Source organism: Sciurus carolinensis, chromosome 2 (genome assembly GCF_902686445.1).
Source record: "Sciurus carolinensis chromosome 2, mSciCar1.2, whole genome shotgun sequence".
In the NCBI taxonomy this organism is placed as follows: domain Eukaryota; kingdom Metazoa; phylum Chordata; class Mammalia; order Rodentia; family Sciuridae; genus Sciurus; species Sciurus carolinensis.
In genome coordinates this window covers 136,202,205-136,218,629 of record NC_062214.1, presented here as the reverse complement: position 1 = coordinate 136,218,629, position 16,425 = coordinate 136,202,205, and the positions used below count along the sequence as shown (strand labels likewise).

Genomic DNA, 16,425 nt, shown 5'->3' with positions numbered 1-16,425 from the left:
CTTGAATAATTTGACTTATCTAGACCTTATGGTAGATAAGCTGAATCTTTGAGAGTAAGGCCTGAGTTATTACCAGTCTTTTTTTTTTTTTTTTTTGGTAGTACTGGGGATTGAACCGAGGGACACTCTACCACTGAGTATATCTCAGCCTTTTAAATTTTTTATTTTGAGACAGGATCTTGCTCAGTTGCTAAGACTGGCCTTGAGCTTCCAATCTTCCCAACTCACTCCCCCAAGTATTACAGGCACAACAGGAGCCTATAGGGATTATAGGCACCATTATGCCCAGTTTAAACTCCTCTTTTCATGTCCTAAAGTTTTGAAAACTGTTGACACACATGATGAAATTTCCACTTTAGGTTTAAAAACTGGGATTCTGTAGAGATTATAAATTAAATGTCTAAGATAAAAGACACTACTTTGCATTTGTAACCTTAAAAATGCTAACTGTAATTACCTTTCTTCAGTTGAGTGTGCGAGGAAAAAATAAAAAAGAGAAACTTGAAGATTTCTTTAAAAACATGGTTAAATCGGCAGATGGAGTAATTGTTTCAGGAGTAAAGGTAAGATTTTAATTTGATTAACAGTGTTATTGGTTGAGAATGTACTTCTTTTAAAAGGGAAATAGATTGAGATTTCACATGTTCAGAATTAGAGTAAAAAAGTTTGGACAGTGGAATCCTAAGGCTTGAGAAATTGTGCCCCTCCCCTGTATCCATCTCTTTAGTGAGTTTTTTCCTCCAAGAAGTGAGAAGTCTGCAGTCCAGGGAATTTACCCACCTGGAGTCTCTTCTTTCCAAAAAGGCCACGTTACAGATATCTAGACCCCCGTGTTTCCTTACCCAGATCCAAAACCACTTTCCATGTTCTGTATTAGGTGTCTTCTCCCCAGCTGTGCTACTGCTGTGCATTTCATGGATGGTGAAGGGGTGATTGTGGGGCAGCTAACTAAAGGGAAGGGACGGGAAAAGATCAGTGTACAGGTTGGAATGTCCACCCATATAAACACAAGGTCCTTCTAGGTGTAGGATAGACAGAGCTGTGGGGTGGAACAAGAAGAGAGCTGCATTTGTTTTTATACTTGCCCTTAGCTTAGCCTTGTAAATGTTAGCAGACAGACCTAGATTCAGATTTGGACTTAGAAGATCTCATTTGAAGTTTTGGTATTGCCTCCTGCTGCTTTATGATCTTGGGAGAAGTCTTTCTCTGAATCTGTTTTTCCATTTCCAAAATGGGGTTAATAATGTGTCCTCGCTCACAGAATTATTGACAAAAATGAATGAGATAATATGTGTAACAATACTTAGAAAGTTAATTATTTAATTATTTACTTACAGTTTAAAAAGTCCTGATACAAAACAGTGGTTCTCAAAACCTAGATCTCAAGGCCCTTTTAAAGCAAGTCTGCAAGGTCAAAGACATTTTCATAAAATCATTATGATACTTTTTGCCTTTTTTACCATGTCTACAGTTAAAATGAGCATATACAGATTAAAGATTTTAAACATCATTTTTGTCAATACCAACTCTTGCTGCTTGTGTTCTATTGATATGTCTCAGATTATATCACATTGATTGATACTTTTCCAATGAAATATTGCTAGTTTAGAAGGTGTAAAAGTACTGTTAATATATGATTTTTATTTCTCAGGTATATATGGCTTTATTTTTTAAAGAGATTGACTACATGGTTAATCATTGCTCCCAGATAGCTAATTTGGCCAGGTTCGCCAGAGCAGACAGAACCCTAACAACTAAGGTCTGGAAGCCACAGAATGGCCCATAGGTTGCTTGTTAGATCAAGAAAAATCAATTTTTACTTATAGTGCCAGAATTTTCCTTTTTCTCGAAAACAGTTGATCACTCCCACTGCCAGTAAGGTGTCTGTTGAAGCAGAGCACAAGTAGGAACATGTTTCAGAGTATAACATAGGAACATGAACCATATGAGGATCTCTCAGCCTTCAGCTATAAAACCATAGATTTCATATTTGATATAAATGCATGTTTAAGCCAGGTATGGTGGCATATGCTAATAATCCCAGCTACTTGGGAGGCCAAAACAGGAGAATCACGAATTTGAGGCTATTCTGGACAACAGAGCAAACCGCCCTCCGCCAAAAAAAAAAAAAAAACAAGAAAGAAATGCATGTCTATTAAAGTCTTAACATGTTCATAAAATTGACTTAACAATCTGATTTTTAGAAGATTTAACTGTGCTGTTTTACTGATAATCATTTTATAGTTATAATGTTGACAAAGTTATTTATACATTGTACTAAAGCAAATAAGTGAAAAAAGCTCTTATTTTCTTTTGATCCTATAGGACGTAGATGATTTCTTTGAGCATGAACGAACATTCCTTTTAGAATATCATAACCGAGTTAAGGATGCATCTGCTAAGTCTGATAGGATGACAAGATCCCACAAAAGTAAGATTTTTTTCTGTGACTAAAGCTTGAATTATTTAATGGAATAATAATAAGGTTGACTTATTACTTAGTTTGTAAAAGTCTTGATATGGAACAGTGGTTCTTAGTCTATGGTCTATTGAAGCCTAGACCCCAAGTGAGTGCAAAGTCAAAACTATTTTCATAAAAATACTGTGATACTTTTTTGGATTTTTCACACCATGCTGACATTTACATTGATGATGCAAAGGAAAAGGTGGGTTAAACTGTGCCTTAGTACATACAAATCAAGGCAGTGGCACCAGACTGTACCAGTAGTCATTGTAGTTTTCCCTGCCATGACTTGAAATTTTTAAAAATTTAATTTTGATGAAGCAGCAAAAATTAATTGTAACAAATCTCTACCTCTGAGTTCACATTTTTAAAATATTGAGTGATGAAATAGGAAATATCTATAAAGCACTTTGCATACTGAAATATTATGGTTCTCTCTGAAAAAATATTTTAAATGTGGTTGAGTTGTGACTAAGTGCTTTTTCCATGGATTACCATATTTACTTGTAAGAACAAACAACAGACTTCCTAAGTGATTAAGTGACCAGTGCATTATACCATAAATTGTGTATGTAAAAGATCCAGAGTACAAGCTAGATCAATAAAGTTTGTGAACAGCTTATTTGAGTTTGATTAGTATTTTTTATAATTATATTTATAAGATGCATTATCAGAGTGTACAGTTTGACATGTATAAAATCATCCCCATAATAAAGATAATGAACATGTGAACACGTATTCATAACCCCTGAAAGTTTCCTTGTGGCCTTTGGTAATTCTTCTACCCCTCTCTTCAGATAACATGATTTGCTTTTAGTCATTATAGAATAGTTTATATTTTTTGGAATTTTATACAAATAGAGTATGTACTTTTTATTGTTGAGTTTTGAAACTCAAAATGATTTCGAAATTCATCCAAGTTGTGTGTGTCAGTAGGTCATGCTTTTTTTTCTTTTTGCTGAGTATTATTTTATTCTATGGATATACCAACAATTATTTGTCTATTTGCCTATTGGTGGACTCTTGAGTCATTTCTAACTTGTGTCTGTTACAAATAGAGCTGACATTATCCAAAGCATATCTCTGCATGGACATAAATTTAACTTTTTAGGAAACGGACACTTTTTTCATAATGATTACACCATTTTATGTTTCCAGGGACAGTGCCATGAGTGTTCATTTGCTCCACATCCTTGTCAGTCTTTTTTTATTATTATTTTTAATTCATACATAAAAACATAAAAATTATGTGTATTAATACAGTATTTTGATATTTAATACATATATACATTGTATAATTTTTTTATATTTATTTATTTTTAGTTGTAGAAGACATCTTTTATTTAATTTATTTTTTGTGGTGCTGAGGATCAAACCCAGTGCCTCACACATACTTGGCAAGTGCTCCACTACTGAGCCACAACCCCGCCCATATTGTATGATATTTAAATCAGGTTAAATATTGTTTTCTGAACATTTATCACCTTTATAGTGAGCACTTCAAATTTTTTCTTTAGTTTTTTGAAATGTATAGTACCTTATTCTTAACTCTAGCCATCCTACCATGTAATAGCACACCAGAACTTCTTTCTCCTAATAAAAAATATGGGAAGAAAAAAAGACCGTCTTGCTCCTAACTGCAACTTAATACCCATTGATCAACCTTCCATCATCATTCGCCCCCCTTACTTTCCTCAGCCTCTTGTAACCACTGTTCTACTCTAAACTTTTATGAGATCAACTTTTTTAGTGTCTGCATATGAGTGAAATCGTGTACTTGTCTTTCTGTGCCTGACTTAGGTTTATATAATGATCTCCAGTTCCATCCACATTGTTGGAGATGTCCGGATTTTATTTCTGATTAGTATTTCATTTTTATATGTACCACATTTTCTTTATTCATTCACCAGTTGATTAATGCTTAGGTTGTTTACAATTTGGGGCTATTGTGAATAGTGCTGCAATGAACATGGAAGTACAGATGTCTCTTCAAAATCCTGATTTTACTTCCTTTGGATTTATCCCCAGTAATAGGATTGCTGGATCATATAGTAGTTCTATTACAATTTTTGAGGATTCTTTATAATGTTTTCTGTAATGACTCTTATTAATTTATAATCCCACCAACAGTGTGCTTTTCTCCATAGGTTGCCAGCTTTTACATTTTCCTGGTGATTAGTTATGTTGAAATTTTTTTTTTTTTTTTTTCATGCAGTCCTGGGGTTGAGTCCAAATTCTCAGGCATGCTAGGCAAGTGTTCTACCACTGAGCCACATCTCCAGCCCCAGTCCTTTTTAATTTTGAGACAAGGTCTTGCTAAGTTATCCAGGCTGGTTTTGTACTTAATAAAAATCCTCCTGCCTCAGCCTCCCAAGTAACTGGGATTACAGATGTGTACCATCATGCTTGGCAATGTTGAACATTTTTTCAAGATACCTCTTGGCCATTTATATGTCATCTTTTAAGAAATGTCTAGGTTTATTGCACATTTTAAAATCATGTAAAAGGTTATTTCTTTTTTTACTATTGAATTTTTGGAGTTCTATATATATTCTAGATATCAATATCAAATATATGTATTATAAATATTGTCTCTCATTCTTCAGGTTGTCTTTTTTTTTTTTTTTTGCGGTGCTGGGGATGGAACCCAGGGACTTGTGCCAGGTTGTCTTTTTATTGTTTCCTTTGCTGTATAGTTTTAGTGCAATATAGTCCCACGTTTGTTTTTTCTTTTATTTCCTGTGCTTTGGGGGTTTTTCTCCAAAAAAATCTTTGCTTATTATTATTATTTTTTTTGGTACCAGGGTTTGAACCCAGGGGCACTCAACTACTGAGCCACATCCCCAGCCCTTTTTATTTTTTATTTTGAAACAGAATCTCACTAAGTTGCTTAGGGCCTCTCTATGTTGCTTGAGGCTGGCCTTGAACTTGTGATCCTCCTGCCTCAGCCTTCCAAACTGCTGGGATTATAGGAATGCACCATTGCACCTGGCTAAATCTTTGCCTAGTCTTATGTTTTGAAGCAGTTCCCTTGTATTTCTTTTAGTGGTTTCATAGTTTCAGGTTTATATAAGTCTTTAAACCATTTTGGATTGATTTTTGTGACAGGCGAGAGATAGGGGTCTAGTTTTATCCTACTGGATGTAAACATACAATTTTTCTAGCACCATTTGTTGAAAAGCTGACTCTTTCTCCAATGTGTATTCTTAGCACCTCTGTCAAAAGTCAGAGGACTATAAATCCATCTCTATTCTCTTAGATTGGTCTGTGTGTCTATGTTTATGCTAATACGATCAGTTTGATTACTAAGCTTTGTACTCTATTTTGAAGTCAGCATATTGCCTCCTGCTTTGTTGTTGTTCTTCTTCTTTTTTTTTTTTTTTTAATATTTTTAGTTGTAGATACCAATACCTTTATTTTTATTTATTTTTATGTGGTGCTGAGGATTGAACCCAGTACCTCACGTGCACAAGGCAAATGCTCTACCACTGAACCCTAGCCCCAGCCCCCTGCTTTATTCTTTTTGCTTAGAATAACTTTGGCTTTGTGTCTTTTTGTTTTGTTGTTCTAGTGTGTGTGTCTGTGTGTGTATGGGGGGGGTGTTCAGTATGAATTTTAGGGCTCTTTTTTGTAGTTCTGTGAAGATTTCCATAGGTATTTTGATTGAGATTGCATCGAATCTGTTGATTGCAACTTACTGAGTTTGTAGTGTATGTACAGCATCCAACACGTTTTCATTTATTAAAAGTATAAAAAGTTTATTGTTCATGGTGGCACATACCTATAATCTCAGCTATTTAGGAGGCTGAGGCAGGAGGATCACAAATTTGAGTCTAGCCTCATCAACGTAGAGACCCTACCTCAAAATAAAAAAAGATTAAAAAAAAAAAAAGGAGCTGGGATAGCTCACTGGTAAAGTGCCCCTGATTTCAATTCCCGGTACTGCAAAAAAACTCAACAAAATTTAATTGATAATAATGTTATAGTCCACATTACAAGTAATTGTTGAGTTTGGTGTAATATCAAAGAAGAACATCCACAATTATTTGAAAAGATTAGTAAAATACTACTTCCTTTTCTATTTATGTATCTGTTTAAGGCTGGATTTTTTTCTCCACATACTTAAACAAAAGCAATATTATCAGAGTAGATTGAATGAAAGTGGATAATGAGAATCTATTTTCTATTAAACTAGACACAACAGAGATTTGTAAAAATGTAACATGTCACCATGTTCCCTAATTTAAAAAAATAGCTCTTTTTCAGTTGAAATTTTACTTATGTAAATATGGGTTTGAACAGGCTGAGTTTAAATATAGCTCAGTGGTATGTTAATTTTATTCTTTCTTTTTATTTAATTATTTTTTTATGGTGCTGGGAATTGAATTCAGTGCCTTACATGTGCTAAGCAAGCACATGAGCCACATCAGCCCTAATACTATTAATTTTAAATAAATTACTAAATGTTTGAAATTTTTTTATATTAAAAAAATACAGTGTATCTTGATAGATAACAACCCATGTAAACAAAAGCTCTTCAGTTTTCTCAGTAATTTTTAAGAATGTAAAATGATCCTAAGATCAAAAAGTTTATAACCTCTGAAGTAAAGTCAATCGAATAAATACCTGAGTATTTAGAATTATTATCTTCCATTTTATAGTAACAAGAAAAAATAAGTCTTTGGCTTGGCTTCTTCTTCTATTCTTGTGTTATTGTTTTGTGAGGGTTACCATTACCAGAAACCAAGTCAGGAAACCTGCCCACATCCCAGCTAGCTGAATTCAACTGGTTTTCTTTTTTCTTTTTCTTTTTAATATATATATATAATATATATATATATATATTTTTTTTTTAAATGTTGATAGACCTTTATTTTTACTCATTTATTTATATGTGGTGCTGAGACTCAAACCCAGTGCCTCACACATGCTAGGCAAGCACTCTACCACTAAGTCACAACCCTAGCCCTGTCAACTTCTGTTTTAGTTAATTTTTTATCTCTGTGACCAAAAGACCTGACAGGAACAATTTAGAGGGGAAAAGTTCAATTTCAGAGGTTCGATCCATGGTTAGCCAACCCCATAGCTTTGGGCCCCAGGTAAAATGGTGGAAAAGCATGGCAGAGGAAGGCAGCTCAGGACATGACAGGGAGGAAGCAGAGTGAGTGAGTGAGTGAGTGAGTGAGAGAGAGTGAGAGTGAGAGTGAGAGTGTCCTGCTCACCAAGGACAAAATATAAATTCCAAAGGCATACCCCCATTGACCTACTTCCTGCAGCCTCACCCTAAAGTTTCCACCCAGTTAATCCATACCAGTGCATTAATCCACTAAATAAGTTATACCTGGCATAATCTAATCCCTTCTTAAAATATGAGCTTCAGGAAGACTCTCATATCTAAACCATAATAGCCACCCAGGTTTCCAGCAGGTTGTCTTGGCTTCTGGTAACATTATAATTTTATTTTTTTGTATTTTCTTATATCTTTGTATTATCAACTCATTTAATTCTCCATATAATTATATGAGTTGGGTATAATTATTCCCTTCTCCAGATCAGGGAACTGAAACACAGACATATTAAGTGATATTCTAGGTTTCCTAGCTTGATTAAGTTGGAAGGTTGGGCTTGAACCCTGGGTAGTATATTCAAGTCCATTCTCTTTGACTATGTATAGTACACTTCATTTTCTGAAACCAGAGAAGCATTCATTATACTCTTTTCTCAACAAGTATGTTGCTGTATGAGATGAATCCTAAGAACAGTGCTGTGTTGACATTGAGTACTTTGCTTCCTAGTACTCAAGTATAATGGTGCCACCATTCATATAGTTTCCCATAATTTCCTTTCCTACTGTTTCTAATTCCTGCCTTTTAAACTTCCTAAATATCTTTCAGCCATATTGGCTTCCTTTGTTCCCATTGTCTAAATCCTTACCCTCAGTATCTGTTACCAGGTTTTTGGAACAGTTTGGTGATTGGTCACCCTGCTTTCCCCTCCCCCGCCCCCCCCCCTTTCTTTCTCCACAGAATTTTCTAAAATCTAAAATCTCTCAGGTTGATTTTACCACTACTATGACAAAAATATTCAATAACATTCATTGCCACAAAGTCAAATCTAAACTCTGATCATGGCTTAATGACCTTTTATTCCAGGATGCTTTCATCTTTTCTAGTTTCATGTCATCCATTCCCCTATGCATCCTGTAATACCATTCCCACCCCACAAGGCTCTCTGAATATAGTATTCTGCTTTTTCTTTATTCTTGTTGTTCCCTTTATTCAAAATACTCTCCTTTTGCTTGGTAAAGATTTGCTCATTTTGCATACTGCAGCTCATTTTGTAGTTCTGTAAATCCTTCCTTGACTCACTGAGGTAGGAATCATCTGTTTCCGCTGATGTTAATTTTCTCATATACCCAGTATAGTATCCATTGTATTGTTATGGTTCTTTGTGTTATTTCCTTTAGTAGATTTGGTGTATCTCATATGTTGCAGATAGCTGCTCAGTAAGTATTATTAAATCAATGACCAAATATATTCTTAAAACTTTTTCCATAGGTGCTGCAGATGATTACAATAGGATTGGTTCTTCATTATACACTTTAGGAACTCAGGATTCTACAGATATATGCAAGTAAGGATTCTAATTAAAACATTATTAAATATAAGCAAAACAAATTTGTTGGCATTACGAGTAGACAGGCATTTTGGAACATTTTTATGAAAATATTGATAATAAAGAATGTTTTTATAAACTTGGGTTGATTAATTTTTTTCTAATATTTTTTAAATTTAAAAAATAGGCTTTAATATATAGTTTTAATAATTAGAATATTTGATGAAAGGATGACTTGTATATAAGAGAATAGAATTTTTGTGTTTATCATAAATAATAAATGTTATTTTGAAATTATATATATGTGTATATATATAGAGAGAGAGAGCACATGTGAGCACATGTGCATGTATATTTAATTGGAGCTTGGACTCCCCCCACCCCCCATACTGGGGGTTAAACCCCCAGTATGCTTAACTGAGCTACATCTGCAGCCCTTTTCATTTTTTAAATTTTGAGACAGGGTCTTGCTATTATCCTTAGGGTCTTGCTGAGTTGCTGAGCCTGGCCTCAAACTTTGGATTATTTATTTACTCTACCTGCCCTTTATTTACTTCATACTAGTTTGTGTTTTTTTTTTTTAACTTTAACTATAATTAATTTTAGTTGTCCCTGTGATATTACTTGTTTATTAAAAAATAATTCAAATATGTATTTGTTTATCTATTTATTTATGATATTGAGAATTGAACCCAGTGACTTGTACATGCTTGGCAAGGATTTTACCACTGAGCTACAACCCCAACTGTTTTTATTTCTTCTATTTTGAGATAGAATCTTGCTTAGTGCTGAGGCTGACCTCAAACATGTGATTCTCCTGCTTCAGCCTCTGGAATAGCCAGAATTATAGGCATGCACCACCACACTCATTTTAAACAGTTTTTAAGTGGAAAAATATTTTCATAATTCATTTCTTTTTCCAGGACATATCCTTGAACATTCCTCTACTATATCTTGTTTAGTACATTTAAGGGCCAAGCTTTTGAACAAAGCAAGAGATCATAGCTTATAATAATGAAGATGCTACCTCCCCAAAGAGTTAAATTCTTTCTTTTGTGGTGCTGGAGTTTGAACCCAGAGGCATTCTGTCACTGAGCTACATCCCCAGCCCTTTATTATTTTTTTTAAATTTTGAGACAGGGTTTCACTAAGTTGCTGAGGCTGGCTTCAAACTTGTGATTCTCCTGCCTTAACCTCCCAAGTTGCTGGAATTACAGGAGTATGAAGTGTTAAGTCTTTGATAAGAAGAAAAAAAATAAACTTTGCCATGCTATCAAACATAAATCTGTTAAGGCAAGTTTTGTTCAGTAAAACAAAGTTCATTAAATTGTGGTTTTGCTTTCTATGGTTTGCCCTAATCCAATAATTATGCCATCTATAATTATGTATTTTACAGAATGCTTTTTAATAGTTTGGTGTTGGGCTTTTTTTTTTTTTTTTTTTTTTTTTTGTGGTGCTAGACCTTGAATATGTTAAACATGCAGTTTGTCATTGAGATATAAACCCAGTCCCTATGGTATTGGAATAGTTTTTTTTTGGTACCAGGGATTGAACCCAAGGCACTTAACCACTGAGCCACATCCCCAGCCCTTTTTAATGTTCTGTTAGAGACAGGATCTTGCTGAATTGCTCAGGACCTCGCTAAGTTGCTGAGGCTAGTTTGAACTCACCATCCTCCTGCCTCAGCCTCCCAAGTTGCTGGGATTACAGGCATGCACCTCTGCTTCCGGGGATAGTTAATTGATATCTGGATTTGACAGACTATTTAGTTAAGGGAAGTGAATTCTGAAGTAAGAATTGGTTGTTCATTTTCGTTATTTTTCAAAACAAAGCAACTATATTTGAAAATGTTTAAAATAAAACTATCATTGAGCACAGTGACATCTGCCTGTAATCCCAGAAACTCAGGAGGCTGAAGCAGGAGAATCCCAAATTTTAGGCCAACCTCAGCATCTTAATGAGGGCCTGTTGCAAAATAAAAAGGACTGGGGAGATGATAGCTCAGTGGTAAAGTACCACTGGGTTCAATCTGCAGTATCAAAAAAATAAGGTAAAGCATAACTCTCAGATAACTTTAAGAAGTATTTCAGCTTCAGTACTGTCCTGTAGATCAATCAACCTTTTGTCTCTTTTCAGTGTAACTGCTCTGTTTCTATAATAATTTTGAAGGTATAGGCTCCATTTAGTATTATGTGATGTATTACTGGAGGAATATCAAGATAAATTTTAAATTTGATATATGACTTAGATTATCTTGAAATGAAATGGAGAGATTGCCTGTAACAGATTTCAAATAATGTTACATAATATAAGTATGAAGTAAGTGAAGTCTCCATTTAATTAGACCATTTAATGAATGTTTTATGTAAGGAAACAAGAATGCTCATTAATGAGATGGTTTGGGAAGATATTCTGTAAACATATGAAGTAGAAAATTATTTCAAATGTAGCTTCTGATGAAAATATTTTTCCCTTCCTTCCAGATTTTTCCTCAAAGTTTCAGAACTGTTTGATAAAACAAGAGTAAGTACTAAATTCTGGAAAGCTACTACACAGCGTTATATCTATACTATAGTTAACAATATTGTATTGTACACTTAAAAATCTGCTAAAAGGGCTCATCTCTTGGCAAGTATTCTTACCATAATTTTTTTTTTTTTCAAAAAAGTATTTAAACCTTTAGGGATCTAAATCTGTGCATACAGTAGGGTTTGACTTGTTATGTTTGTGGTTAATTTATTGAGGAAGATGAGTATACTTCAGGAAGATGGCAGATTTTAATTCCATTGACAGTTTTTCAGAAAATTCAGTTTTTGTTAAAGACTTGGTATTTGCGTAAAAGAAAACATTCTTGCCAGGCAAGGTGGCTCGGGAGGCTGAGGCAGGAGGATCATGTTCAAAGCCAGCCTCAGCAACAGGCAGGGCGTTAAACAACTCAGTAAGACCCTGTCTCTAAATAAACTACAAAAAGGGCTGGGGATGTGGCTCAGTGGTTGAGTGCCCCGAGTCCAATTCCCTGCATCCCAAGACAAACAAACAAACAAACAAAAACATTTGTTAAGATGACCTAGTTTATTTTTTATGAAGAACAATCCTTTTCTGGGGCTTTGTAAACTCAGAGGAAGTCTTAGATTCATTTTAACTTTATCAAGACTACATTGCTTTTGATCTTTATGACATGCTGGTTTAAAAATTAATAGTATCATCCCAGTACTATAGAAAAATAAAAATAAATAATAAAAACAAATTGTGTCAGGTTTGCTGATGTAGCTCAGTGATGGAGTGTGTTGCATGCCTAGGAATTATGAAGTTGCAGGCTTAATAGCTAGTCCCCCCAAAAGTGAATATTATCACCAGGCAAGGCGGTGCATGCCTATAAGCCCAGCAACTTGGGAGGCTGAGGCAGTAGGATCACAAGTTCAAAGCCAGCCTCTGCAATTTAGCAAGACCCTAGCAACTTAGTAAGACCGTATCTCAAAATAAAAATTAAAAATGCACTGGGGATGTGGCTCAGTGGTTAAGCACCCCTGGTGATGTTCAATCCCTGGTACCAAAAGAAAGAAAGTAACATCAATACAAGGCTAGTGTACAACTGTGGAAAAGTTGCGTTCACTAGTAATATTTAATATTTGACAGAGTCTAGATTTGGGGGGATAATCTAGGTACAATAATATTTAACATTTTTATCAATTGATAAAATGTGGAAATATTTATTAACTGTTTAATGATACTTAACTGAGAATTAAGAGTTGCTAGTCCAGTGTAGAAATTGATTTATGTATAGTGGAGATAAGAAAAAGAAATATTCTCATAAAGAATAAATGTGTAGGTGTTGATATCCTGGTATCCACAATGCCCATTCTTTTTTTTTTTTATTTATTTTTTATTTTTTTAGTTGTAAATGAACTTACCTTTTTAGGTATTTATTTTTATGTGGTGCTGAGGATCATACCCAGTGTCTCACATGTGTGAGGCAAGTGCTTTACCACTGAGCTGCAGTCCCAACCCCCGGTGCCCATTCTTATCCCTTTCATATTTGTATCACTGAGCATTTTCCAGGAATATGTGGTTTCATGTGCATTTACATTATAAAGCAAAGAGACCTATCCCAAAATAGAATTGTGTCAAATCCTCTGAGAAAGACTTCAGGATAGGATTAGATATACAAGATATTGTGAAGAATAGAAAGAAAGGAGCACAGTAGATAGGTAGAAAGAACCTTCAGACTACAGTTAGCGGTCTGATACCTGTAAAGGAAAGGGTGTAGGAAGAATGGAAATGAAGAGACCCAGCCTATAGTTTAGTTCTAAGAATGTTTCAGGTAGGTTGAAGATGAGTCCCTAAGCTAGAGTTGCCCATTAGAGTAGTTCCACATTAGGTAGGAACGGGCTGTCATTTCTATCCCTGTATTCTGTCAGTAGCTGGGTGTACACAGGGTGAGGGAAGGTTGGAGCTGAGCCTTGATATGAACATGGCACTGGGTCCAGAGGGATTGCTGTTGGGGCTATGAGTCAGTTATGCTCCTTGCAGAAAGTTATTTCTCTTGAATGAGATCTGGATAGCATATTTCCATGGCTACCATTGTTCTTATTTTCTTTAATGTTTGTATATTGTTGTTGTAAAACAATCCATTCTAAAATCAGTAGCATAAAATAACTGTTATATTATGCTAACAAATTCTTTGGGTCAGGAATTCAGAAAGGACAGAGATGGCTGGCCTCTGTTCCATCATATGTGGGGCTTTAGCTGGGAAGATATGAAGGCTGGGGCTGTGACAGGAATCATCAGAGGCCCTTTTACTTATCTCTCTGAGGGTTCATACTGGACTTCTGTTAGGGCTGTTGACTGGAACATATATATGTGACCTTCTCCACAAGATTGCTTCTGTTTAGGCTTCCTTACAACCTTGTGTTTAGTTTCTAGAAGTGAGCCATCTCAAATAACAGGAACTGAAAGGTACAGGTTTCTTAAGACTGAGGCCTGGAAATTGGCACAGTGCTTGCCACTGGTCAAACAGTCTGAGATTGATTTAAGGGGAGGAGGCATGCAACTTACTTTTCAGTGGTAGGAAGGGAGTCATATTTTAAAACACCCACACTATCTACTATTATCAATCTAAGTAAGTTTTCAGCATACTTGGTGTTCTTATCTCTCAGATGAAGAAATTCCTGGGCTGGGTGTGCAACTCAGTGATAGAGCCCTTGCCTTGCATAAACAGGGCTCTGGGTTTAATCCCCAGCACTGCAGAAGAAAAAAAATTCCATAAGTTTATTTCTCCACAGAGTAGTAATTTTGAGAAGTTTCAAGTTTTTTCTAACTTTTTATTGCAGTGTATTAAACAAGTAGTAAAGAGTACATGAGAAGTGTGTGTGTGTGTGTGTGTGTGTGTGTGTGTGTATTTCAGTGTAATTTCACAAATTTAACACAGTGTTGTCAACACATAGATCAAGAAATAAAACGTTATCAGCTACACCAGCTACACAGAACGCCCTGCTACCTCCTAAAACACCACCTTCCACAAGAGTAACACTTTCACAGCTTCTGACAGTAGATTTATTTTGTTTCTGTGTTATATAAATACTCATGTAGTATGTTTTTGAAATATATTTTTTAGTTGTTGATGGACCTTTGTTTATTTATTTATTTATTTATATGCAGTGCTGAGAATCGAACCCAGTGCCTCACACATGCTAGGCAAGCGCTCTACCACTGAGCCACAACCCCAGCCCAGTATGTGTTCTTTATGTCTAGTTTTATTTATTCAACATTGATCCCCATGTTGTTGCATATAGGTGTAGTTCCTTCATTCTTATAGCTGTATAGTATTCCATTAATTTGTTCATCTGTTTTACTTTTAGTTGGTAGTCATTTGTATAGTTTGTGATTTGGGTTGTGTGTGGTGGTGGTGGTGGTGGTGTTTGTAGTACTGGACTTGAATCCAGTGGTTCTCTACCACTGAGCTACATTCCCAACCCTGTTTATTTTGAGACAGGGTCTAAGTTGCTGAGACTGGCCTTGAACTTTTGATCTTCCTGTCAGCCTCCAGAGTCCCTGGGATTACAGGTGTGCACCAGTGTGCCCAAATGGGGTTCTTTTTTTGTATTTTGGAAATGGAAGCCAGGGACACTTCATCACTGAGCTGCATCCCTATTTTTTTTTATTTATTTATTTTTATTTTGCAATAGTATCTCACGAAATTGCTGAAGCTGGCCTTGAATGTACAGTCCTCCTGCCTCAGCCTCCAACATAACTGGGATCATAAGCTTGCACCACTGCCCCCAGCTGGTCTGGGATTCTTTACAGATAATACTGCTAAGACAATTGTATAGGCTAGGGTTATAATTCAGTGGTGAAGCGCTTCCCTAGGCACTGAATTTGATCCTCAGTCTCACATAAAAATAAAAGTATTGTGTCTGTCTACAACCAAAAATATTTTTTTAAAAGAAAGACAATTGTATATCCTTGGCAGAACCCAAGTATGCATTTCTGTTCGTATATATAACTAGGAAGTGAATTGGTGGATCATAGGGTATTCATGGGAAAAGCGTCAGTAGGTAACTGCCATCTGTTTTCCAAAGTGATTGTACCATTTTATGCTTCCGCCAGAATAAATGAGAACATTCAGGTTGCTCCACAAGCTTGCTAACATTTGGTTTTTTATCTTGCTACTCTGGTGTGTATGTAGGGTTTTTTGTTTGTTTTTAACGTTTGATGATAATTTCATACTTATAGTAAAATTTAAAAAATGTTACAAAGTATTCCTGTGCATTTGTCACCAAGATTCCCAGAAAATTAGCATGTTCTATATTGCTTACAGTTCTTTTATTGTAAAAAGTTCATATTCATTCTGTTTTGGGCCCTTTTGTGTATATGTCTCTCCTTTTTTACAGATAAGAATTATTAGATTTAATATGGCTCATATTGTTATCTGTGATTCCTCTTTTTTTTTTATTGTAAACAAATGGGTTACATGTTGATTCTCTGTTTGTACATGGCGTAAAGGCATACCATTTGTGTAATCATAAATTTACTTAGGGTAATGTTGTTTGATTCATTCTGTTATTTTTCCCCTTCCTCCCCCACCCCTCCCACCCCTCTTTTCCCTCTATACAGTCCTTCCTTCCTCCATTCTTGCCCCCCTCCCTAACCCTAACACTAACCCCTCCCACCCCCCATTATGTGTCATCATCCACTTGTTAGCGATATCATTCGTGTGATTCCTCTTAATGTCACCAAATGTCCAATATACAGATTTTTCCCTGTTATCTCATAAGTGGATTTTTTCAGTGTAGTTTGAGTCAGGATCCAAATGAAACCCCATATTGCATTTGGTTGACATGATACAT

General features: G+C 35.4%; 1 protein-coding gene across 1 annotated transcript in view; it reads left to right on the top strand.

Annotated features, from left to right (window-relative positions):
* Snx6 (sorting nexin 6) overlaps nucleotides 1-16,425 on the top strand; it is a 55,628-nt gene that overhangs the window by 24,007 nt on the left and 15,196 nt on the right. The window contains 4 exon segments of the mRNA XM_047541319.1: nucleotides 468-563; nucleotides 2,326-2,431; nucleotides 9,022-9,097; nucleotides 11,563-11,602. Coding sequence (XP_047397275.1) covers nucleotides 468-563; nucleotides 2,326-2,431; nucleotides 9,022-9,097; nucleotides 11,563-11,602 — 318 coding nt within the window.